We start from the raw sequence: 25,784 nt of genomic DNA, 5'->3' as shown, positions 1-25,784 counted from the left end.
AACCTTGCTTCCAAAATTCCTTAGAGAGTACGCTATCCTTAAACCCCTCTCAACTCCCAGGTATATCAGCCACCCCTCACAGGCCTAAGGGTGGGGGTGTGGGGGTGGGGGGCAGCTGGTCTTCCTGCCCACAGGTCCTGTCCCTCTGCTTTAACAAAACCATTTTGCACCAAAGATGTCTCAAGAATTCTTTCTTGGTCGTCGGCTCCAGATCTCACCTATGATCCCAAAACTTCATCACTTACACTTATACATTCTACCCATTTAATTCATTCTTTTGATAAGCATTCTGTACCATCCAGGCAAATTGAAGCATTACTGAAACTGAAAACATTCTTATGAACAGAGTGTACAACAAACTGTAAACATTAGGAAATAGGATTTAGAAAATCATCCATCTGTTCTTGGGGCATTCTAAACATCTACAGTTCTCTTTCTCTCATCGATGCAAGTAAGTTTCCAGTTGTGGCTTTATTTGGCAATGATCTGTGCACTTAGAAACAATAACTTAAATCTTACAGATTCCTTGTAGTTTAGCTAACTACTTTTTGGTTCACATCCAGAAGGAAAAGAAGGTGGGATTAGGAAAGAGGTGAACACAAGAAATTTACAAAATAATCTGAAGGAAGTTGGTGAACAATTAGTCTCCTCGGCAAAAATGCATTCCTCAATAGCTCATCTATTATTTAAGACATCTGTAAGAATGCAGGTTTGATTTATAGGAACTAACTATTAGTGGTGGCCTGAGCTTTTGACCTGAGGAAATGCTGAATCTGAGAATGAACTGCCCAAGTTTAACCTTGCTTCTGTCTTTTGTTAAGATAATTATGCTTCAATAGCAGTCATCTGGAAGAGTTTTAGTTTAGCCACAAACTGGAAGACTATCTTTTGCATATCCTGACAAGGATTTTCTGTTTTCTGGATGGGCAGGTCTGGAGAACTCTGACCAAGCAGTACTAACAAATGGAGGAGATAGATCAGCTTACATCATGGAAATAAAGATTTGTTTAACCAGTCTTTGCTGCTGGAAAGGAAGAAGATTCTCATTGACCCCAGTGTAATTTTCCACTGTCCCCACACTCAATATAATTCTAAAAAATGGCAGATGGCTTATCCCATGATGCTTTAGTCAACAGCAAAGGGATAACAATAGTCTAAATATATCCACTGATCACTTGAAAGAAATATGTTAAGTGGCGAAATGAGCTTAAAGGTGAAGGAGTTCAAGTTGGTCTCACTATGCACAATTTCCTGCTGATTGCTGTCATCTGTTCCCTTTGGGGAAGCTCAAAGACTGACAACGCTGGAATGAGAAATGTGTTTTCTTAATAAGGGTGCTGAAGCATTTCTGTGCACCAATAGTCAGAATTACGTGTTTAGCAGCAGGCAAATAACAGAATATGAATGAAATATAAATCACTCTATCTAATTAGATCAAATAAATGAACACCTTTGCAAAATGCAAGATACAAAGGTGATGGGATCGGAGCTCCATTGTGTGCTTAAGGAAATCATCATAATGTGAAAAAGTAAAAGGATTCTATGTTGGTGAAGCATCTTGACTGAATTCCAAATTCTTTTATAAATGATATGCTTGGCCAGCTAGTGTGGTATAGTTAATCTCTGGGGTAAAATGTCACATTCCTAAACTGCAATATAACAGGTGACAATTCAGATTCTAAATTTTAAAATAAAGGATGTAGTATTAGACTCTGAGCCACTGGAATAATGATGCCTTTTTACCAAAATGTATCATTTTAAGTCTTTTGTTCTTTTTATATAAAATTCAAATATTTTATTATGTTGGTTATGTTATTTTTTATTGAGCATTGATAATATACTACAAACTGCACAGAATCAAACTTTTTCTCCCATACCCATCGTTCCCAACTTCTAAAAATTCCGTAACTTAACATACCACTGTCTTTTCCATTTTAAAAGCATACTTTTTTTTTTTAATTTTTTTTATTTATTTATGATAGGCACACAGTGAGAGAGAGAGAGGCAGAGACACAGGCAGAGGGAGAAGCAGGCTCCATGCACCGGGAGCCCGACGTGGGACTCGATCCCGGGTCTCCAGGATCGCGCCCCGGGCCAAAGGCAGGCGCCAAACCGCTGCGCCACCCAGGGATCCCTTAAAAGCATACTCTTGATACTGATTTCTACAGGTGTATGTGGCTAAAAAGGGCAATTGATAGTCAAGAGAATAAAATGTTATGATCACATATTGTGTGGAGGCTGAGAAAAATCAAGGCCATCCCACCTAAAGTTTAGCATTAGCACAAGTACAGCCATCTTAGGCCCCTGTGAATAAGAGCTGAACTTATGGGAAAAACTGCAGAATGTCCTCAATGTCCTCGGCAGGTAATCCCATATCAGAAAGACAACAGAGCTCAGAATTGCCCTTGGCAGAGAATCCCATATCAGAAACACAACAGAGCCCACACCCACGGTAGAAAGTCCCATATTAGAATGAGAACAGAGCTCAATGCCCTTGAAAGCCCCACATCAAAATGTAAACAGAACTTGAGAAATTCCTCCATCCCTTCTGAAAATCCCCTAGACCAGCCTATAAAAAAACCAGCTGTAACCCACTTCGGGGTCCAAGTCCCTGCTCTGCTATGTCGGGTATACTTGGACCCAAGCTCGAGCTTGTAAATAAACCCTCGTGTGTTTGCATCGGTGTCGGCTCCTTGGTGGTTTCTCGGATTCGCAATCTTGGGCACAACACTGCACATATAAACATATAAACTTTGGGCAATGTCAGTATCTTTTATTGGGTATATTAGCAGTTATGTTTTCCTTTTGTTTTGAAAGAAAGAGAGATAGTATTGTTCTCTTATCTGCAATTTTGTTAAATCTGAAATGGACAACCATAGGAGAGAGCAACCTCTTAAAAAATTTGGAAGATAGGCAAGAAGATTAAAGCTAATAAACAGGGCAGCCTGGGTGGGTCAGCGGTCCCAGGGTGTGATCCTGAAGACCCGGGATTGAGTCCCACGTCCGGCTCCTTGCATGGGGCCTGCTTCTCCCTCTGCCTGTATCTCTGCCTCTCTGTGTCTCTCATAAATTTAAAAAAAAAAAAAAAAAAAAAAAAAAAAAAAAGCTAAGGTTGTTTAGCCCTCTACCAAAGCATTAAAATTAAAAAAAAAAAAACATAAAGCTAATAAACAGTCACAGTCATCTAACTTTTGAGAATAAGAAAAACTGTTGTTCCCTCAATACATCTGATATAAAAGACTATGGAGGATGCTTGAGTGGCTCAGCAGTTGGCGGCTATCTTCGGCTCAGGGCATAGTCCAGGAGTTCTGGGATGAGTCCTACATCAGGCTTCCTGCATGGAGCCTGCTTCTTCCTCTGCCTTTGTCTCTGTCTCTCTCTCATGAATAAATAAATAAAATCTTAAAAAAAAAGAAAAAAGAAAAGAAAAGACTGTATGGTATAGTTGAGCTTGGGCAGTTAAGTTTTATAGAGAGCACTCAAAAGTGTCAAAACTAAAAAATTTTAAAGAGCACTCTGCTTTTCAGAGGGTAATGGAATTCAGGGTGAAATTTTAAAAAAGCAAATTACAAAAAGAATCTTATTTTAGTAGCCATTTAACACTTAATAAAATTGGTTCTTTGAAAAAAGAAAGGTGTTTTCTGATAAAAGTAATATCCATTTATGGAAGAAAAACTGGAGATCCAGAAAAGTAAACAGAAGAAAACAGAGGTATCAAAAATGGTTCCTTTTCAATGAGTCTTGAGATGTGGAAGTCACCTATTCTAAGTCTAATATGGCTATTTTAAAGAAAGTGAACCTTGATGGGGATTAGTAATGGACTTTATGAGCTTTACTAACTAAAGTCTATTTGCAGAAGAGGAAGACTTCTAGTGAGGCACATTCTGATTTCATTTCCCATGAGCCCCAAGGGAGCAATACAAGCACGTATAATATGAAAGGTAATGTATGTATGCCACAAGCACAGAGCAAAATAAGAACTGCAATGCTCTTCCTGCTAAATTACTCTCCTAGTTCTGTTAATGTCTTTCCTCAGTTAAAAAAAAAAAGAAGAGAAAGAGAAAGAAAATGTATACACAGACATTTCAAAGTGATTGGTGACCCCCTACAGCTTGACTAAGATGCCAAATTACTGCATAATGAGTAGGTAGTAGCAGAAATCCAACTTTTAAGTCATTAAAGAGGTCTTTTCACTCCATCCCTGGTGCTTTAAACTACATACAGTTGAACCTGCCCTTTGACCTGAAAATTTTAATAGCATCAAGATGTCACTAAAAGTACTCTACTGTGTCATTTGAGCTTTAAGAAATAGTAAGACCGGGGATCCCTGGGTGGCGCAGTGGTTTAGCGCCTGCCTTTGGCCCAGGGCGCGATCCTGGAGACCCGGGATCGAATCCCATGTCAGGCTCCCGGTGCATGGAGCCTGCTTCTCCCTCTGCCTGTGTCTCTGCCTCTCTCTCTCTCTCTGTGACTATCATAAATAAATAAAAATTAAAAAAAAAATTAAAAAAAAAAAAAGAAATAGTAAGACCACCTCTCCCTTCTGAGAACATTTGGAAACAGGAGGCAAATATCCAAGGCAAATGGAGCTCAAAATCTTTCTGATAATGCCTGAATTTTTGAGAACACTACCACATTAGCCTGCAATCGCTAGTAAATAAGAAATACAATCATTGTTGGAGTGATGGTGGTTAACAATTTAAGAGTGAGCCCTAAATATGTGAGTGTTTTTAATAGAAATTTCACACAGAAAAGGGGGTATGCATGAAGGGATGCCACCAAGGTTTACTTTTCCCCCTCCTCCTCCAACTGGGTATTTCAAATTCAATGATTATACAATCATGTAGTGCTCACTTCGGCAGCACATATACGCAATCATGTTTCATAAATATCGTAATACTGAAAACAACAGGAGACAGATCAGATGAAAGTGAGAATAAGGTCAGTTGCTTTAGATGTATTATTGTCATGGACATGCAAGCACAGTTTAATTTTAAGATAAATTTGGAATCTAGATTCTCTTATTGATGCTTCCTTGATTCTGATGCCTCCTTTACTTCTTATTTAACCATTTGACTATCCACAGTGAGCAGTAAATTACTAGGATATCTCTTCCACTCTTTTATCTCATTTCCTGAAGAAATCTTTCTGATTATTATTTTCTCTAACTTCATTTACAGAGGTCTCAGAGTATGTTAGACTTACTACCTTTTTTTTTTTTTTTTTTAATTTTTATTTATTTATGATAGTCACACAGAGAGAGAGAGAGAGGCAGAGACACAGGCAGAGGGAGAAGCAGGCTCCATGCACCGGGAGCCCGATGTGGGATTCGATCCCGGGTCTCCAGGATCACGCCCTGGGCCAAAGGCAGGCGCTAAACCGCTGCGCCACCCAGAGATCCCCTAGACTTACTACCTTAATTAAGCTCAGTGAAAACCAGTCTGTGGGCGAGCCTACTTGGGCATGTCTGACCTTGCAAGTTTCCGTCACCTATTGTCTTATTATCTCTGTTTTAGGTACTCCAAAATATCTTCTTCGATGTAGAATGTCAACACTTAATAAAACTTTTCACCTATCATAATAAATTTCTTTTTCAATATCAATTAAATCACCACATTCCTAGATCCACAGGCTGACAACATCTAAATAATTTGACTTCTTTGCACCCCATAACCAATATTCACATTTTGTCGGTTTTTCCTTTCTAATGGTTTTTAATGAACCTGTGGCTTTGTATCTGCATGTTCACTATAATAGTCACTACCATCCTTTGATCATGGGTCTATATTATTCTTAAACCCATTCTGATTTCCCCATCCTTCTACAATGTCCTCTCCTAATTCACTTTCATCTGGTTTCTTACCACTCTACCTGAAATGCCTGTAGCTTTCTCTTTAAACTTGGCTGCTGGGATCCCTGGGTGGTGCAGCGGTTTGGTGCCTGCCTTTGGCCCAGGGGCGATCCTGGAGACCCGGGATCGAATCCCACATCGGGCTCTCGGTGCATGGAGCCTGCTTCTCCCTCTGCCTGTGTCTCTGCCTCTCTCTCTCTCTCTGTGACTATCATTATAAAATAAAATAAACTTGGCTGCTAATTTTTCTCTGTTCAGCATTTCTGTTCAGTATGTTCACAGTTTAAGTGATATTAATAAGCATGTGCCCTGTAAATGTCCTTCAATTGTTCTACACATTCAGGGTCTGCTTCCTCAACTGTGTTATGTTTATGGCTTATGTCTTTAAGTTTTTCTTTTAATGTTTCTATGTATTTATTGGTCGGTCTTCCAATTTATTAGCTCACTAATTTAAAAATATTTTTGAACTTTTTATTCTTTTTTTTTTTTTGAACTTTTTATTCTTAATTGTGGTAAAATACATATAACAACGTTTACCATTTTAACCATTTTTAACTGTACATTCAGTAGTGTTAAGTTCATTCATACTGCTGTGCAACCAATCTCTAGAACTCTTTATCTTGCAAAACTCAAACTGTAACTATTAATAACTCGCTATTCTTCCTTTCTGCCTCCAACCTTTGGCAACCATCATTTACTTTCTGTCTCTATGATTTTGATTACTCTAGGAATCTCACATAAAGGGAATCGCACAGTTATTTGTCTTATTGTGTCTGGTTTATTCACTTAACATAATGTCTTCAAGGTTCATCTGTGTGGTAGCATGTGTGTCAGAATTTCCTTCTTTTTCAAGGCTGAATAACATTCCACTGTATATATACACCACACTGTTTATCCATTCATCAATTTGAGTTGCTTCTGCCTCTGCCTATTGTAAATAATATCCCATTTTTAAATTTAAAATATAGTGTTTTCTTTCTAGAGTCTTATTCATGGCTTTCCACACCAGAAGCTTATAAATATTATTAATTCTATGCATTGCATATGCCTAAACTATTTTCTTTTATTTGTTATGAATTACTCTCAGTACTCTATATATTCTGGTATTATTTGCCAGTCTTCCTTTTCTGTCTAAAGCCTTTGCTTGAAAAATAGCTGGAATATAAGCTCCACAAAAGAAGGATCTTCATCTGTTCTGTTCACTAAGGTATTCCAAATTCCAAGAATAGTTCCTGGCATGGAGTAGGCACTTCACAAATGTATCTTCAACTAATAACTCCTCCAATTATGACTCCATTTCTATCCAATGTGGTGGTAGTTTGGTTTCCCAACTATTCCAACATATTCCCTTATTGAAGCTTCTCCCTTACTTCACTTTATTATTTTTTAAAAAAATATTTTATTTATTTATTCATGAGATACACACAGAGAGAGATAGAGAGAGGCAGAGACACAGGCAGAGGCAGAGGGAGAAGCAGGCTCCATGCAGGGAACCTGATGCGGGACTTGATCCTGGGTCTCCAGGATCACACCCTGGGCTGAAGGCGGTGCTAAACCGCTGAGCCACCCAGGCTGCCGTCACTTTATTTTTAAAGGTCCCTCCCACCCCCCCGCCCAGTAGCATGCTGGAAGGCAAGTGTATAGAGGGAATGGAAAAAATTTGAAAACATGAAGAAAATCAAGACTGCAAAAGAGACCACTAACTTTGGCTAATTTATAATTCATTTAAAGAGTTCTGATTTTCTCTAAGTAGAGAGATGACAACTGGAATCATAGGTTCAATTCTAGATGTCATAATTTAAGAGACAAAGTAAAGGGTATACAAGGGAAGGTGACATGATGGGGTTATAAAAGGGCATGTTAATCCAAAAAGATTTATCCATATAACATGGTAATTGCTCTCAGAATAGCAGGAACAGGAAGAGCAGAAATAAATAAGACATTTAATCTATGTTCCTCTAGAGGGCACAAATGGCATTAAAAGGAATAAAGTCACAAATATTTCAGTTTACATGATGAACATCTAATGTATTAACTCTTGTTAACAAGTAAAATTGAGGGCAGCCCCAGTGGCGCAGTGGTTTAGCGCCGCCTGCAGCCCGGGGCGTGATCCTGGAGACCCGGGATCGAGTCCCACGTCAGGCTCCGCGCATGGAGCCTGCTTCTCCCTCTGCCTGTGTCTCTGTCTCTCTCTGTCTCTCTGTGTGTCTCTATGAATAAATAAAAAAACAAAACAAAACAAAAGAACAACAACAAAAAAAACAAGTAGAATTGGGAAGTCCAAAAACTGGTAGAGCTTTCCATGAGTGGGTATTTAAAGAGATTATTAAAGATACTATATAAATTGTTTTGTTTTTGAGTATTATGTCTATCTTCTTTAACTGTAATATTTCAATAAAAACTAATGAGATGAGACAATAAGGAATAAGAAACTGAAAAGATGGCTTTGAATCAGAGTAGAGATGGTCTGGAATATCAGTAAGGAATACAGAGATTAGGAAATCCTTGAGGGTTCTGACCCAAACTTGACAAACAGAGGTTACTCAAAATACAGAATGATTTGATTTTGATAATACAGTAGCATTAGAAGTTCCAGAAAAGTAAAGCAAGGGTTTAGAAAGATTGATTTAAAGGCAAAGAGGGGGAGATTGGATGATTCTTAAAACAGGAAGGTCAGGATGCTACCTCTGGAAATGTATTATGAATAGAATTATCATATTATAAAAATTATTTTTAAGGAATGAAGGATAAAATGATGCTGTCTGAATTTTGGATTTAAGAGTCACAGGTGGGGGCACCTGGGTGGCTCAGTAGTTGAGCATCTGCCTTTGGCTTGGGTCATGATCCTGAAGCCCAGGATTGAGTCCCACATCAGGCTGTCTGTGAGGAGCCTCCTTCTCCCTCTGCCTATGTCCCTGCCTCTTTCTCTGTATCTCTCATGAATAAACAAATAAAATATTAAAAAAAAAAAAAAAAGAGTCACAGGTGGAGTATAATAAACTGCTATATAATTCAATGAATATTAAATTATAAAATATATCACATTTCTGTTTTGATGCTGGAAAGTAACTTCATTTTTAAAAATTTTTTTATTTATTTATGACAGAGAAAGCACATGTGTGTGCGGGGGGCGGGGGGGGGGGAGGAGCAGAGGCCTGACATGGTGGCCAATCTTAGGACCCTAAGGTCATGACCTGAGCAGAAACCAAGAGTCGGACACTTAATCCACTGAGCCACCCAGGAGCCCATGTAAAGTAACTTCCAAATGTCATCAAATACAGATTATCGTAAGGCCTTTGATCCAATAATAAATGCATGCTGGGGCCCTGCCTCATAGAACCTTCTTGCAGCACAGTAGCAAGGCAAACTTTGCCCAGAATAATCTGGAATCTTCTCGACCTTCTCTTGCTTTATGTCTGTCTCCTGAAATAAGGGAAGAAAATTGATTTATATTAAGATTTACACTGACATAAGTATGGGTAGAGAAGTTTATCCCAACTTGGGCTGGTTTATTTTTCAGAAGTCCTTGAAAAGAATCAAAGTTAACACAATAAAAACAGAAACTGCTGGTAGTTACAGCTCAGTAAGTGAGGTTGATTAAACAAAATTTAGCATGGAAAACCTGTATTCATTCTTCTCTTCACTTTTTATGAAATATGAGCATTTTGGTATTCCCAAACAGTAGAGGTTATGACACATTTGGAAAACAGTTCTACTGTGATATTGACACTTCTGTTATGAAGCTTCTGCCTGCTTCTCAGACTGGCAAAAACTTGATGTTTGTATCTAAATTTGTAAGAAAAAACAAAAGTTTGTATCTTTTCCATTTGTTTTAAAAAATAAAAATTAATTGAAATCTAATCCACAAAGAGACATAAAGCAAATCAGCGGTTGCCAGCAAATTAGACCTGGGGTTGAAGAAAGACAGGACAGGGAAGCAACAGAGCTTTCTGGAAATGTACTACAGCTTGACTATGGTGGCTGTAACACAGTGTATATGTTTGTCAAAACTCACAATACTGTACCCTTAACATGTATACATTTTATTGTATTGATAAAAGTCAATAAATTTTAAAATCATAAGAATTTTCTGAATGAGGAATGTTACATAGCAAACATGACAACAATAAGGACAATGCATTTTTAAATTATGGTAAAATATACATAACACTAAATTTATTATTTTAATCATTTTTTAGTATATCGTTCTGTGGCACCATATATTGACAATGTCGTGCAACCATCAAAATCACGATCTTTCTCCAGAACTTGTTTTCTCCAACTAAAACTCTATACCCATAAAATACTAACTCCTCATTCTCTCCTCCCCCAACCCAGGGCAACCACCATTCTAATTTCCCTCTTCTTTTTTTTTTTTTTTTTTTTAATTTATTTATTTATTAATGAGAGACACAGAGAGAGAGAGAGAGGCAGAGACACAGGCAGAGGGAGAAGCAGGCTCCATGCAGAGAGCCTGACATGGGACTCGATCCAGGGTCTCCAGATCACGCCCTGGGCTGGAGGCGGTGCTAAACCGCTGCACCACCTGGGCTGCCCTAATTTCCCTCTTCTTGAATTTAACTACCCTAGTTACCAGATACGTAAAACTATATAGTATTTGTCCTTTTGTATCTGGCTTATTTCATTTAGCATAATGTCTAAAATTATAATGTATTTTTATTCTTCCAAATTTAAATGCCCTTTAAAATATACCCTATAAGTATTTTTCCTAAGCTTTTCACACTTTTTATCTAAAGAAAAAAGAAAATTAGATCTTTAAAAATCTATGCCTTTTATTCAGTTATAGTTGGACTAGGTGGTGGTGGTGGGAAGAGCCATGATCAGATGAGCTGAGCAGAAGAGGAAAGGTCTGAGGCAGAAGCACTGACAGAACTTAGTGATGACACTGGCCTCCTTGGGGTCCGGATGCTTTCCCTAATTAAATCTACTTCAAAGGTATAATACAGAAGCATGGTTTCAGTGTTGCTAGACTGTACATAATTTAGAATTTCTGCAAACAATTTGTTTTCTGTCAGCATTAAATATCATTTATAGTCACACTGAGTACCTGGTTAAAACTGAAGGTGATTTTTATTATAGTCCTAATATTTGGTTAAACTTGAAATAAATATTTGATTATACAAAAGCTTGTCCAATCTTCTCTAGAGCTATATAGAGTATAAAAAGTACTAGCAACAGAATAAAGCAATCTGGAGATAAAAGGTCTAAAATAAAGAACTTCATGCAAAAATAGAAAGGCTTGGGCAGCCCCAGTGGCGCAGCGGTTTGGCGCCGCCTGCAGCCTGGGGTGTGATCCTGGAGACCTGGGATCGAGTCCCACATCAGGCTTCCTGCATGGAGCCTGCTTCTCCTCCTCCCTCTCCCTCTGCCTCTGTCTCTGCCTCTCTCTCTGTGTCTATGAATAAATAAATAAAATCTTAAAAAAAAAATAGAAAGGCTTTCTTTTAAGAAACAGGAATCCAGCTGCTCTTCCATGAATACTTTAAATAAAATTTAGCTTCCCTAACTATAAATAAGATCCCAATAAACTCTGGACATCCTTTTTACTCTTTTCCCCTATGTTTCATACAAAGAGTCATCTATTTGTTTCATCCTTTCTGGGCTGACTAGCTGACAATTAAGTAAAAAGCTTTCAAAAACTACACCTCAGCCCTCGGGATAATCAATAGTCTTATAAATGATACATTATGTGGTCCAATGTCCCAGAGTTTTGCTTTCCTGAAAACACTTTTATAAAAACCAATTTCAGGAGAGATTTTCATGGCATATTGATGACTGCAGAATGTTTAGATCTAGATCTTGCTTATGGTGCTCAAGATTAAGAAGGCAGCAGAGATCTGGCATTTAAGTAGAGTACCAAGCTTCCCTAAAGAGAAAGTGAGGTTGTTATGCAAAACAGACCAAAGCACAGATTTCCATAAGTTCTTTATTAGCTTAATACAGACATGCAAATTTTTTTCAAGCCAGCGACTAAAATCGCATCAACTTAATTATTAAATAATTTAATTAATTAATTAATTTTTATTAGATTATCTTACTTAAATTCCATTAGTTGACATATATCATTAATTTCAGATGTAGAATTTGGTGATTCCATCAGTTGCATATAACAACTCTCTCTCTATCATTAAAAAAAAAAAAAGTTTTACTTTTAAAGGACTTTTTAAATTTTTAATTTATTTATGATAGTCACACAGAGAGAAAGAGAGAGAGGCAGAGACACAGGCAGAGGGAAAGCAGGCTCCATGCACCGGGAGCCCGATGTGGGATTCGATCCTGGGTCTCCAGGATCGCGCCCTGGGCCAAAGGCAGGCGCCAAACCACTGTGCCACCCAGGGATCCCAAAGTAAAACTTTCTTGAAGAAGCCCCAGTACATTAAATGTGGGTAGAGCCCTACAGAAAACAGCATCCCTTTCTGACTCTAGTTAAGAAACATCTACCATAAAAACTGAATAGGATTGTAGAGGGAAAGCATGGTATGGTTTTTAAGGAAGAGACACTTTGGCATTATGCCAGATCCTTTAAGATTTTTGAATGTGAGGCTTTTGACTCAAGCTACTCCGCAAAATTGAATGACTTCAAGGGTTCTTCAGAGGAAAAAATGTAATTCCAGTTTGTCAAAAAACACATAAGAAATTTATACCATTCTTATTCTATTGAATAAGAATTATTATTCCAATTGTTATTGGTTGAACAAACAGGAAAGACATCTTTAAGAAAATGCATACAGCAAAATGAAAAGATTAAGGGAGAAAATGTTTTAGTTACTACAGACTAATTACAGATATTTTATTTAAACAACTAAAAAAGGGATCCCTGGGTGGCGCAGTGGTTTGGCGCCTGCCTTTGGCGTGATCCTGGAGACCCGGGATCGAATCCCACGTCGGGCTCCCGGTGCATGGAGCCTGCTTCTCCCTCTGCCTGTGTCTCTGCCTCTCTCTCTCTCTCTGTGTGACTATCATAAATAATAAATAAACAACTAAAAAATAATCTCCACACATGACATGGGACTCAAACTCACGACCCCAAGATCAAGAGTAGCAATGTCCTTCGGAGTGAGCCAGCCAGCTGTCCCTAAACATAGACATTTTAGTCAGATGTAAAAATGGGTGTGCAACATGAAAAACTCAAACATAAAAAACAAATTATTAAAAATGGAAGTCTGTGCTCTACTGTTGACTTACTATATCTGAATTTCAGAGGATGAGCATCTCTAACTTTTTAAGAAGCAGTCCAGGTAACTTGAGATTCACTACTTTACAGAAAGATGAACTGATTTAAAAAGACCAACAGTAAGATATTATAGGTATCCCTGATTCCCCACATCCTTGTCAAGACTGAGTTTGCTGTTGTTTTCTTTTTCTAAAGATTTTATTTATTCATTCATGAGAGACACAGAGAAAGAGGCAGAGACATAGACAATGGACCAAGAGAAGCAGGCTCCCCCCTCTCGTCCCTCCCCCGCAGGGAGCTCGGACCCGGGATCAGGAAGCTCAACTGCTGAGCCACCCAGGCATCCCGCCAAGACTGAGTTTTTATTTGGGATTTGCATTTACTGTTCCAAATTCAATAAATACATAGAAAATCTTCCAATTCTATAGTGAAAATGACCTGTTTTTTTAACTCTTAAATTCTGATGATACTGCAGACACTTAATAATATTGACCATTACTGGATTTAGAAATATCATGCAGAGAGGACTTCTGTAGTGTAACTCTACCAGCAGATTGTTTGAAAAAAAGTTTACGGAACATCTCCTAATACATTCATACGTAAATTTCCTCCTTTCTTTTTGGCGAGGGCCATCACAAGACAGGTGAATTTAGGATCTTCTGTTTTCTAAATCTCTGCCTTTAACAAGAGCTGGCAGCCACAGGAGTTTTTGTTGGGGATTATTCAAATCCTATCAAAATCCCTAGTGAATTATGTTCTTAAACCCACTGATTTCTGTTGGAGATGGTGGGGGGTGGGTAGAGGGATAGCTTAGCATGAGCCTCAAGAGATGAAGCTAAGTGGTGGGTTCACAGTAACATCTGGGGATGATGTATACAAAAAGATTTATACTGGTCTTCCTTTCATTTTTTCTTTACTATTTCATAATAGTATGTCTGTTCTGCCTCAAGTTTAATGGTATAATATGAACAGAAAATATCAGAATATAAACCTCCCTTATAAAGATATAGTCCCTTCAAAATAAGGCACACCTGTTATTGTTTTACTCACACTTTCGGGCTATACCACTTGTTATGTCTTTTAAGGAAGTCTCTGTTTCCAAAGGAAAATAAAGTCTTACACTGTTTCTCAGAATTCAAACTCCAGAAACCTCCATTTATTTAGTTGTCTGTTTTAAGAATTATTGAACGCTTTAAGCAATTAATCCCTGCACTTTGTCACTGTCCCACTGTTTAGTTAACCTTTCCCAGTCATAGATGGATAACATGTCCATACCAGCTGTCCACACTGTGCTACCATAGAGGTTTGCTTGCCTGTTTTTAAAGCTCCTATTGCATTCCAAGCCTGTTTGCTATGACATTTGTTAGAAGAATGCCAGTGGTATCATGGTACTCATTTCTCCATCCTGCAGTATAATCAAGAACTAAGTGTGCCTTGATTTAAAAAATTATCCAACATTACACAGAACATGTAATGTTTGAATTGGTTGGTATACTGCCTGAAAAAAAGTGGGTAATGTTCCAATAACTAAATATCCATAATATTCTTCAGGCTATATATGAAACATAAAAAAATCTATAGGGATATATGTAACTGTGGATGGTCTGAGAGGGGACTAGAGATACTAGGGTTCCTGAGATCTTAAAGGTCACCAAAAGCACTTGGTGGCCAAAATAGATGAAAACAAATTCAGTAGTTTATTACCTTCCTCTACTAATGATTCAACAATTCTATCCATCTGCTATCAATTTGTTGGCAAAAATGATAACAACTCCTCTCCTACACAGCTTTGGAATGAAACATCTGGTGGGGAAATTCTATAGGAATGGGCAAGGGGCTGTGCTTGCATTTGGCAGATGAATTATTATTGTTGTCAGCTTGGATGATCCTACCTTCTCTGCATTTTTCTTAGGTTCTAGCTACTTGTAAAATGCCAAACACAATTTGGAAAGCATGGTTATCACACCTATTCTTCCTTTGCATGTATATAAGGAGCACATGGTTACAGCAGGCATAAAACAACGAGAAATGCAAAACCTTCTGGTAAGTGTGTGGTTTTTAAAAAAAAATTTAAGTTTCCCTGTATAGCAATGGTATTATTTTTATTAGAGAAAATATGCTCAAAAGTAGTAAAGCAATAACCATCACTCCCTTCTACGTCACACATTTACTTCTTGAAGACACAGGAAAATGACAGGTAAAATAATATTTCAGGGGCAGCTTGGGTGGCTCAGATGTTTAGCGCTGCCTTCAGTCCATGGCCTAATCCTGGAAACCTGGGATCGAGTCCCATGTTGGGCTCCCTGCGTAGAGCCTGCTTCTTCCTCTGCCTGTGGCTCTGCCTCTCTCTCTCTCATGAATGAATAAATAAAATCTTTAAAAAATATATTTCAGAACAAGTTTTAGAATTTTACTGTATGTATAATTTTTAAAAAATACTTTATTTATTTATTTATTTATTTGCTATATATAGAGAGAGCACAAGCAGGAGTGGCAAAGGGAGAGGGAGAAGCAGGCCCCCTGCTGAGCAGGGAGCCCAACTGGGGGTGGGGTGGGCAGCTGGATCCCAGGACCTTGAGATTATGACCTGAGCTGAAGGCAGACACTTAACTGACTGAGCTACCCAAGGGCTGCTGTAAACTAAAAGTTTTTAAAAATCTTTTAGAAGTGTCGGGCTACTCAGTCAGTGGAATGTGCAACTTTTGATCTCGGGGTTCTAAGTTTGTGCCCCATATTGGTAAAGAGATTACTTAAAAATACAATAAACTTTTAAACTTTATTACTCTAAAAAGAATAGTAAAGTTTTTAAAGCTAGAGAAAATGATAACTATTATTGATTACATTTTGTTTGGGGCCTCTGGTTATCTTCGTCCTCAACTATTTTATCTTAGAGTACCTCTATTTTGTCATACACCATAGCAATGTACGCATTTTCCCTATTTCTGAAAGCTGATTGACGGCAGGAATGTTATCAAGTCTACTTTTGACTCAGCCAATCTGCTCAGCTGTAGTGTCTAACTGGTGCCTTCCTTGCAGGGGTAAATTCCATTTTCCAAAGTATATTCTCTCTATGTCTAGTTACCTCACCTGGTCAGAGGAGTAGTAAAGACAAGATAGTTTTCTGTTACTTCTAGTCTGTTCCACAGCCCAAAATTTCACTGCTAGCACACACAGTTATTCTCTAGGTCGGCATTTCTCAAAAGTATATTCCACAGAAGTATGGAAAGAGATATCAACAAATGTCCCATGAAAAAAAGATTTCCATGGTCAAATATATGGTATAGATTACATATCTTTAAAAAGATGCTATATTTTAAAGCAGGGGTAGCCAAACTACTGCCCACAGGCCAACCCTGACAAACCACCTGTTGATGTAGAGCCTGTGTGCAAAAAATGGCTTTTACATTTTTAAGCAGTGGAAAAATGAAAAAGAAAAATATTTTTGTGACATATTATGTATGAAATATATGACTTATAATATATGAGAATATATAAAATACAGCATTTTATAAAGATTTGAAATGCAAAATTTCAATGTCTATAAACAAAATATGAATGGGGCAAAACATACACATTTGTTTATGTATTTTCTTTTCTCTTCTTTTTTTTTTGAATTGTTTATGTATTTTCTATGGCAACAGAAAATCTGGGTGGGGGCAGCCCCGGTGGCGCAGCGGTTTAGCGCCGCCTGCAGCCCAGGGTGTTATCCTGGAGACCCGGGATCGAGTCCCATGTCGGGCTCCCTGCATGGAGCCTGCTTCTCCCTCTGCCTGTGTCTCTGCCTCTCTCTGTGTCTCTCATGAATAAATAAAATCTTTAAAAAAAAAAAAAAAAAGAAAAAGAAAATCTGGGTGGTTGTGGCAGACATCAAATTGTCCCCAAAGCTCAACATACTTACTATTTGGCTCTTCACAGAAAAAGTTTGCCAACCCTTTTGTAAACTATTTTCCTTTTTTTTTTTTTTCTAAAGATTTATTTATTTATTCAGAGAGAGCGAAAGAGAGGCAGAAACACAGGCAGAGAGAGAAGCAGGCTCCATGCAGGGAGCCCAATGTGGGACTTGATCCCCGGTCTCCAGGATCACACCCTGGGCTGCAGGCGGCGCCAAACCGCTGCGCCACCGTGGCTGCCCCTGTAAACTATTTTCCAAACTTAATGACCATGGAACCCTACCTTCCTCAGTTTTCTGGGGAACACCAATTAACACCTGGAAACATACTAATATTCTAAGAAAACAGTTTGGAAAGTGATGACTTAACAATAAGTCAGTGGATCTCAAAAGAATGAATAAAAGAGCATGAACATCTGGGAAAAAATTGACTGTAATCAATAGTGCCAACATGACTACTACAGAGCCGGCTACTCTGCTAAACATTTTACATGGATTAAGTAATTTAATCTTTATTATAAAAACCCTATGAATTTGGGAAAGGAGGTATCTAATAGGCAGTTGTATTGATGGGCATGGAGCCAGGCCCTGAATTATAAATAGATGTGGAAATGATGAGCATAGAAGGTAGGTGAAACAACAGGAGTGCATGAAACCACCACGATTAGAAGAGAGGCACATAGCACTGTTGGAATAAAAGTCTGTAAAGGACTGAGGAGAGAATAGTCTTAGGAGTAGAAGAAAACAAGGAGACAATGTATCTTGAAAGCTAAAGAAAGTGAATTTCAAGAAATAAGTGATCAAATACTTTGAAGGGCTTATAGACAAAGTCAAAACAAAGAATGCAAAATTTTCGTTTGGTTTAGCTTTTAGAAGGTTTCCAGTTATCATGGAAAGCAGTTTCAGGGCTGGTAGCATAAGCCATATTGGAAAAGGTTGAGGAAACACACACAGTGATATACTGTTCAGCCATGAAAAAGGAATGAAATCTTGCCATTTGCAACAATATGAATGTACTTTGAAGATACTATGCTAAGTGAAATAAGTCAGAGAAAGACAGATATTGTATGATTTTCACCTGTATGTATAATCTAAAATATCAAAACAAATGAACAAACAAAACAAAATATATAGAGATAACAGATTGGTAGTAACCAGAGAGGAAGGGGAGGGGGGTGAAAGGTGGGCAAATGAGTGAAGGGATTATTTGTGTGTTTGTATGTCTCTCTGTGTGTGTTTATATAGATACACACATACACAATATTTTCTTTATCCATTAACCCATTAAGGAACATTTAGGTTGTTACCATTCCTTGGTTATTGTAAATAATGCTACAATAAACATATCTCTTTTTAATATATCTTTTCAAATCAGCATTTTTTTTTAATTCTTTGAATAAATACCCACAGGAGGAAGGGCTGGTTCATATGGTAGTTCTATTCTTAATTTTTTCATTAATCTCTATACTGCTTTCTCTAGTGGCTGTACCCATTCTACATTCCCCCCAAGAGTACATGAGAGATCCTTTTTCTCCACATCCTCTTCAATGCTTGTTATTTCTAGTCTTTTTGATATCAGTGATAATAGCCATTCTAACTGGTATGAGGCAATACTGCATTACAGCTTTAATTTGCAATTCCCTAATTATTAGTGATGCTGAACAACTTTTCACGTCCCTGTTGGCCACCTGTGTCTTCTTTGGAAAAATACCTTTTTAGAAACTCTGTCCATTTTTAATTGGGTTGGTTTTTGTTGGTGTTGTGATGTGTTGTACAAGTTCTTTATATATTTTAGATATTAATCCCTGGTTGGATATATGATTTGCAAAATTCTTTTCCCATTCAGTAGGTTTCCTGTTTTGATGATGATTTCTTTCACTGTGTAGCTTTGTAGTTTTGATATAATCCATTTATTTTTTTTGTTTCCCTTGCCTCTGGAGTCAGATCTACAAAAAAGCACTAAGACCAATATCAACAGTTATCACCTATATTTTATTCCAGCTATTTTATGTTTTGAGGCCTAACTTTCAAGACTTTAATCCATTTTGAGTTAATTTTTGTATATGGTGTAAAATAGTGGTCTAGTTTCACTCTTTTGCATATGGCTGTCCAGTTTTCCCAATGTCATTTATTGAAAAGACTGTCCTTTCTCCACTATGTGTTCTTGGCTCCTTTCTTGTAAATTAGTTGTCTGTATGTATTTGAATTTAGTTCTGGGATCTCAATTCTTTTTTTTTTTTTTTAAAGATTTTATTTATTTATTCATGAGAGAGAGAGAGGCAGAGACACAGGTAGACAGAGAAACAGGCTGCATGCAAGGAGCCTGATGTGGGACTTGAACCTGGGAATCCAGGATCACACATTGAGCCAAAGGCAGGCACTCAACCGCTGAGCCACCCAGGCGTCCCTGGGATCTCAATTCTGTTCTATTGATTTGTGTACTTGTTTTTATCCCCAATATCACACTATTTTGATTACTATAGCTTTGTAGTATAGTTTAAAACCAGAGAGAGCACGATTTCTTCAGCTTTACTATTCTTTCTCAAGCTTGCTTTGATGATTTAGGATCTTTTGTGTTTCCAAATTTTAGGATTACTTATTTTATTTTTTTAAAAAGATTTTATTTATTTATTCATGAGAGACACAGAGAGAGAGGCACAGACACAGGCAGAGGGAGATGCAGGCTCCATGCAAGGAGCCTGACATGGGACTCGATCCCGGGTCTCCAGGACCAGGCCCTGGGCTGAAGGCGGCGCTAAACCCCTAAGTCACCCGGGCCGCTCAAGGATTACTTATTATAGTTCTGTGGAAAATGCCCTTGGAATTTACATAGGGATTACATGGAATCTATAGATTCCTTTGGGTAGTATGGACATTTTAACAATATTCCTGTAATCTATAAACATAGAATATCTATTATTCGTGTCTTCTTCAATCTCTTTCATCAGTGTCTTATAGTTTCACTGTACAGATCTTTCACCTCCTTGGTTAAATTTTCCTTGGGTATTTTATTCTTTTTGATGTAACTGTAAATAGGATTGCTTTCCTAATTTCCTGTTAATTCACTATTCGTGTATAGAAATGCCACTGATTTCGGTATATTGATTTTGTATACTGCTACCTTGCTGAATTAATTTATTGGTTTTAACAGTTGTTTGGTGAAGTCTTTGGGTTTTTAATATATAGTATTATGTCATCTGCAAATAGTCACACTTTTACTTTTTCCTCTCAGATTTGGATCCATTTTATTTCTTTTTTAGCCTAATTGGTAACAGCTACGATTTCCAATACTATGCTGAATAAAAGTGGTAAGAGTGGACATCCTTGTCTTGTTCCAGATCGGAGAAGAAAAGTGTTCAGTTATTTACCAGAGTTTGATGTTAGCTGTTGGTCACATGTGGCCTTTATTATGTTGATATATGTTCACTTGATACAGTTTGTTGAATTTTTACCATAAATGGATGTTGAAATTTTGTCAAATGTTTTTTCTGTATCTATTGAGATGATCACATGATATTTTCTCTTCATTTTGTTACTGTGGTGTATCAAGTTGATTGACTTGTGGCTACCGAACCATCCTTACATCCCTGGAATAAATCCCACTTGATTATGGTATTTAGTCCTCTTAACTTATTATTACTAAGTTTGGTTTTCTAATATTCTGTTGAGAATTTTTCCATCAATGTTCATCAGTGATATTTACCTGTAATTGTGTGTGTGTATCCTTACCAGGTTTTGATATCACATAATGCTGGCCTCATAAAATGAGTTGGGAAGTGTTCTCTCCTCTTCTATTTTTTGGAACAGTTTGAGAAGAATAAGTATTAAATCTTTGAATGTTCAGTAGAGTTCAACATTAAAGCTGTGTGGTCCTAGATTCTTGTTTGTTGGGTTTTTTGATTACTGATTCAATCTCCTTACTGGTATTCAGGTTTCTATTTCTTCATGATTTAGGCTTGGAAAATTGTATGTTTGTAGGAATTTACCAATTTCTTTAAGGTTGTCTAATTGTTTTGGCATATAATTGTTCATAATAGTCTTTTAAAATTCTTTGCATTTCTGTGGTGTCAGTTTAACTTTTCCTCTATCATTTCTGATTTTATTAAAGCTTGTCTTTTCTTCTTGATTAGTGTAGCCAAAGGTGTGTCAATTTTGTTTATCTTTCAAAGAACCACCTCATAATTTCACTGATCTTTTCGTTCATTTTGGTCTCTATTTCATGCATTTCTGTCTGATCTTTATTATTTCCTTCCTTTCACTGACTTTAGACTTCATTTGTTCTTTTTTTTTTTTAAAGATTGATTGATTTATGACAGACAGAGAGAGAGAGAGAGAGAGAGAGAGAGAGAGGCAGAGACACAGGAGGAGGGAGAAGCAGGCTCCATGCTGGGAGCCTGACGTGGGACTCGATCCCGGGACTCCAGGATCACACCCTGGGCCAAAGGCAGGCGCTAAACCGCTGAGCCACCCAGGGATCCCCCAGACTTAATTTGTTCTTTTTCTTCCTAGGTGTAGAGTTAGATTGTTTGATATTTATCCTGTTTCTTGCTATGATCTTCTTTATAAGAACCACTTCTGCTGCATTTCAAAGATTTTTATATGTTTTTATATTTTCATTTGTCTCTAGCTATTTTTTATCTCTTTGATTTCTTTGGTGACCCATCAGTAGTTCAGTAGAATGTTGTTTAATCTCCACATTTCTGTGTTTTTTTCTACATTTCTTCTTGTAATTGGTTTTTAGATTCACACCATTTTGTTCAGAGAAGATTCTAATTTTAATCTTTTGGGATTTATTGAGACTTGTTCTGTGGCCTAACATGCGATCTATCTTGGAGAATGTTCCACATGTACCTGAGAAAAATATGCCTTCTGTTGTTTTGGGATAGAATGTTCTGTATGTATCTATTAGTCCATTTGGTCTAATGTGTCATTTACGGCCAATGATTCTCTTTAATCAAATTTGTTTGAATGATCTACCCATTGATCTAAGGGAGTGTTAAAGTCCTCTACTGTTCTATTGCTGTCAGTTTCTACCCTTTGGTCCCTTAATATTTGCTTTATATATCTCGGTGCTATGTTGGATGCATATATATTTATAAATGTTACGTCTTCTTGTTGGATTGATCCCTTTATCATTATGTAATGACCTTTTTTGTCTATTATGACAGTCTTATTTTAAAAACTTAGTATGCTATAAGTATAGATACACCAGATTTCATTTCCATTTGCATGGTTTCTATATCCTTTCACTTTCCGTCTCTGTGTCCTTACTTCTGAAGTGAGACTCTTGTAGGCAGTATATAGATGGGTCTTGTTTTAATTTATCCATTCAGCACTCAATTTCTTGATTGGAGTTTAGTCTCTTTACATTTAAAGTAATTATTGATAGGTATGTACTTATTACCATTTTGTTAATTGCTTTCTGTCTGTCCTTTTTCATGTACTTTCCAGTATTTATTTATGTTTTTGTTTTGTGGTTACCAAGAGGTTCACATACAGCTTCTTATGTATAGAATGAGCTATTTTGAGTTGATAGCAACTTAATTCTTTTTTAAAAGATTTTATTTATTTATTCATGAGAGACAGAGAGAGAGAGAGAGGCAGAGACACAGGCAGAGGGAGAAGCAGGCTCCAGGCAGGGAGCCTAACACGGGACTTGATCCTGGGTCTCCAGGATCAGGCCCTGGAATGAAGGCAGTGCCAAACCACTGAGCCACTCGGGCTGCCCGATAGCAACTTAATTTGAATACACTTCAAAATTTTACATTCCTGCCTTCCTGCCCAAGTAATCTATTATTTATGTTTCGTTTTATATCTTTTCATTTTAGGCATCTCTTAGTGTCTAAACTTAACTACTTATTGTAGTTTTAGTTAATTTTTCTTTTGTCTTTTAACCTTCCTGTTTGATTTATAAGTGATTGGTCTACTACCTTTACTATTACCTTTTCCAGTGAGATTTTTATTTCCATATGTTTTCTTGTAACTAATTAGTGCTTTCCCCTCCAGTTTAGAGAGGTTCCTTTATCATTTTTTGCTAAGGTTGGTTAAGTAGTGAAGAACTCCTTTAACTTTTGTTTGGAAAACTTTTTTTTTCAATTTTGTTTATTTAATAGGCAGTAATTAGTCTCAGAAATCATTTATTTATTTATTTATTTATTTATTTATTTATTTATTTAGGTCGGGGGGGAGAGGCAGAGACACAGGCAGAGGGAGAAGCAGGCTCCATGCACCGGGAGCCCGATGTGGGATTCGATCCCGGGTCTCCAGGATCGCGCCCTGGGCCAAAGGCAGGCGCCAAACCGCTGTGTCACCCAGGGATCCCAGAAATCTTCTTCTTCATCAGATATTTGATATCTCCTTGCAAAGCTTTGGTTTTGAACTTGAAAGTGAAGCTTTACTCCAACAATACGATATTCTTGTGCATGCTGAAGTTCTTCTGAAGAAAACTGAATTCAATCCATACTTCTATGAAATCCAGTCTCTGTGTCAGAAGGTACATTGTACTTTTGTACATGGCCAAACTGTGCAAGGTGTTTGCTCAGCTTGAGACTGCAGTCCAGGGAATTTTTCTGACAAAAGCCACAGGTTGGTTTGTACTCATGTATAGCACCAGAGAGTCCCAAGCTGCGAAAGCTGTCATCTTTAGATCTGTCGGGAAAACTCTTAATTTCTCCAAGTCTGAATGATAATCTTGCTAGGTTGAGAATTATTTTTTTTTTTCCCTTCCACTTTCAGCCCTTTGAGTATGATGTACCACTCTTTCCTGGTTTGCAAAGTCTCTGCTGAAAAATTTGCTGATAGTCTTAAGGAGTTTCCCTTGTACGTATTAACTTGTTTTTATCTTGTTGCTTTTAAGATTTACTCTTTAGCTTGTTACCATTTTAATTATAATATATCTGGTGTGGATTTCTTTGTGTTAATCTTTTCTGGAGCTCTCTGGGTTTTCTGGACCTGTATGTCTGCTTCCTTTCTGAGATTAGGTAAGTTTTTAGGCGTTATTTCTTCAAATAAGTTTTCTGGCCCTTATTCTTTCTTTTTTCTTCTGGAAGCCCTATAATGTAAATGTTATTCCACTTCACATCGTCCCCAAAATGAATTTATCTTCATTTTTAAAAATTCCTTTTTTCTTTATTTTCTTATTTTGCTGTTTTATTTAGGTAAATTCTATTGCTTTGTCTTCCAGTTTGTTAATCTAATCTTCAGGTTCATCCAGTCTGCTAGTGATCTCTTCTAATGTATTTTTGAGTTCAGTTATATTCTTCAGCTCTATAAACTCTGTCTGAAACTTTCTTAAGTTTTCTATCTCTTATGTTAAGGATCTCACTGTGTTCATTCATTCTTCTACTGAGTTTGGTGAGTTTATGAGGATTGCTTTGAACACTTTACAAGGTGAATTGCTTATCTCCATTTCATTAATGTCTTTCTCTGATGTTTTGTCATGTTCTTTCATTTGGGACATTATTTTCTGTCTCCTCATTTTGCCTGCCTCTGTTTGTTTTTATGTGTTAGGCAAAAGAACTACCTCTCCCACTCTAAAAGGAGTCAGCCACCTTTTTAAGGAAATGGTACATGGATCCCAGAAGTGCAACCCCCTCTGACCACCAGAGCTAGGCACTCAAGTCCTGTGTGGGCTGTGTAATCCCATCTGTTATGACGGGGCATATCTGTTGTGTGCGGGTTGGCAGGGCTGTCACTCAACCTGGCTGTGACACATACTTGCACCAAGGAAGTGGAGCACTGACAATGGAAAGGTAGGATGAAATCTCAAACATGGCATATGCCAATGTCCCCATCCATGGAGAAAGTTCCAACGGTTTCCTTCCTCTCCAGTAGGCGCTTTAAGATTAGTAAGTGGGACTTCTCCACATGTGGTCTATGTGCTTTTCAAATTGGTGTTTTTGCATTAGGTCACAGGGAGAATGAGTCTGTGAGTGAGCTCTCTAATGGAGGGGGGAGTAGGGTTCTCTGTTCCCTACAGATCTATAGTTTTTCTGGGCATACTCCTTACTGTTTTTGCAAAACCTGGCATTTAGGGGTCTTATCTCTAGTGTAGGATTCAAGGGTTGGCATGCCTGATGTGGAGCAGAAACTGCTCATTCACCAGGGAATAGTTCAGTATTTTTGAGATCTTTGATGATGATTAACTGCTGCAAATGGGATGGGTCTTTTTTGGCAAGACAGTGTCTCTCCCTTTGCCTACTCATCTCAATGCTCTCTCTTTTTTGTAGCATCTCTGCTCATCCAGTTTTCTGGTCTTTTTCAGAGGAAATTATTCCATATATAGTTGCATTCTCCTTGGATCCATGGGAGGGAGTGAGTTTATGAACTTCATAAGCTGCCATCTTGAACCTAAACCCTAATATTTTATTTAAAGCAGTCTGTAAGCTGGTACACATGAGTAAAGTATATTCTTACAATCTCAGTTAAACGAAGAGTTAGTTGACATTGGAACTCCTGCTTTGATTATTTTGGAGAACAAAATAAACCTTAAGAAACTACTATAAAGAGTACAAACAACACATGTACATCTTCCATGGCTTTTTCATGATTAGAGTGATACTATTAAATTTTATAGGGATTAGAATGTAACATTATCATAGAATGTTCTTTTTTGAGTCAGATGAGGCCAAATGAAATAACTTCCTGGGAATTATATCACAGCTGACAAAGGGGCTTATTATTATTATCTATTGATTGGCTGGGAGTTCTGTTATCTTCCCTATGGTAGGTTTTATGACACTCTCTGCAGAGCAGTAATTCTTTTTTTTTTTTTTAACTTTATTTATTTATTCTGATGTACAGAGAGAGAGAGAGAAAGAGAGAGAGAGAGAGGCAGAGACACAGGCAGA

At 37.5% G+C, this 25,784-nt stretch overlaps 1 protein-coding gene across 31 annotated transcripts in view; it reads right to left on the bottom strand.

The window, feature by feature from the left end:
* Window positions 1-25,784, bottom strand: part of ERC1 (ELKS/RAB6-interacting/CAST family member 1) — a 545,178-nt gene that overhangs the window by 156,443 nt on the left and 362,951 nt on the right. Inside the window, exon 17 of one of the 31 annotated variants that reach the window (XM_072799525.1) lies at window positions 9,033-9,274. The exons of the other annotated variants lie outside the window; for them this stretch is intronic. Within the exon in view, the coding sequence (XP_072655626.1) occupies window positions 9,262-9,274 (13 nt within the window). The 3' untranslated portion in view covers window positions 9,033-9,261. Of the gene's footprint in view, window positions 1-9,032; window positions 9,275-25,784 lie in introns of those variants that run through there. 31 annotated transcript variants of the gene reach the window in all.

Source organism: Canis lupus, chromosome 25 (genome assembly GCF_048164855.1).
Source record: "Canis lupus baileyi chromosome 25, mCanLup2.hap1, whole genome shotgun sequence".
Classification (NCBI taxonomy): domain Eukaryota; kingdom Metazoa; phylum Chordata; class Mammalia; order Carnivora; family Canidae; genus Canis; species Canis lupus.
The sequence above is the reverse complement of the archived record's forward strand: the minus strand, read 5'-3'. Positions and strand labels throughout refer to the sequence as shown.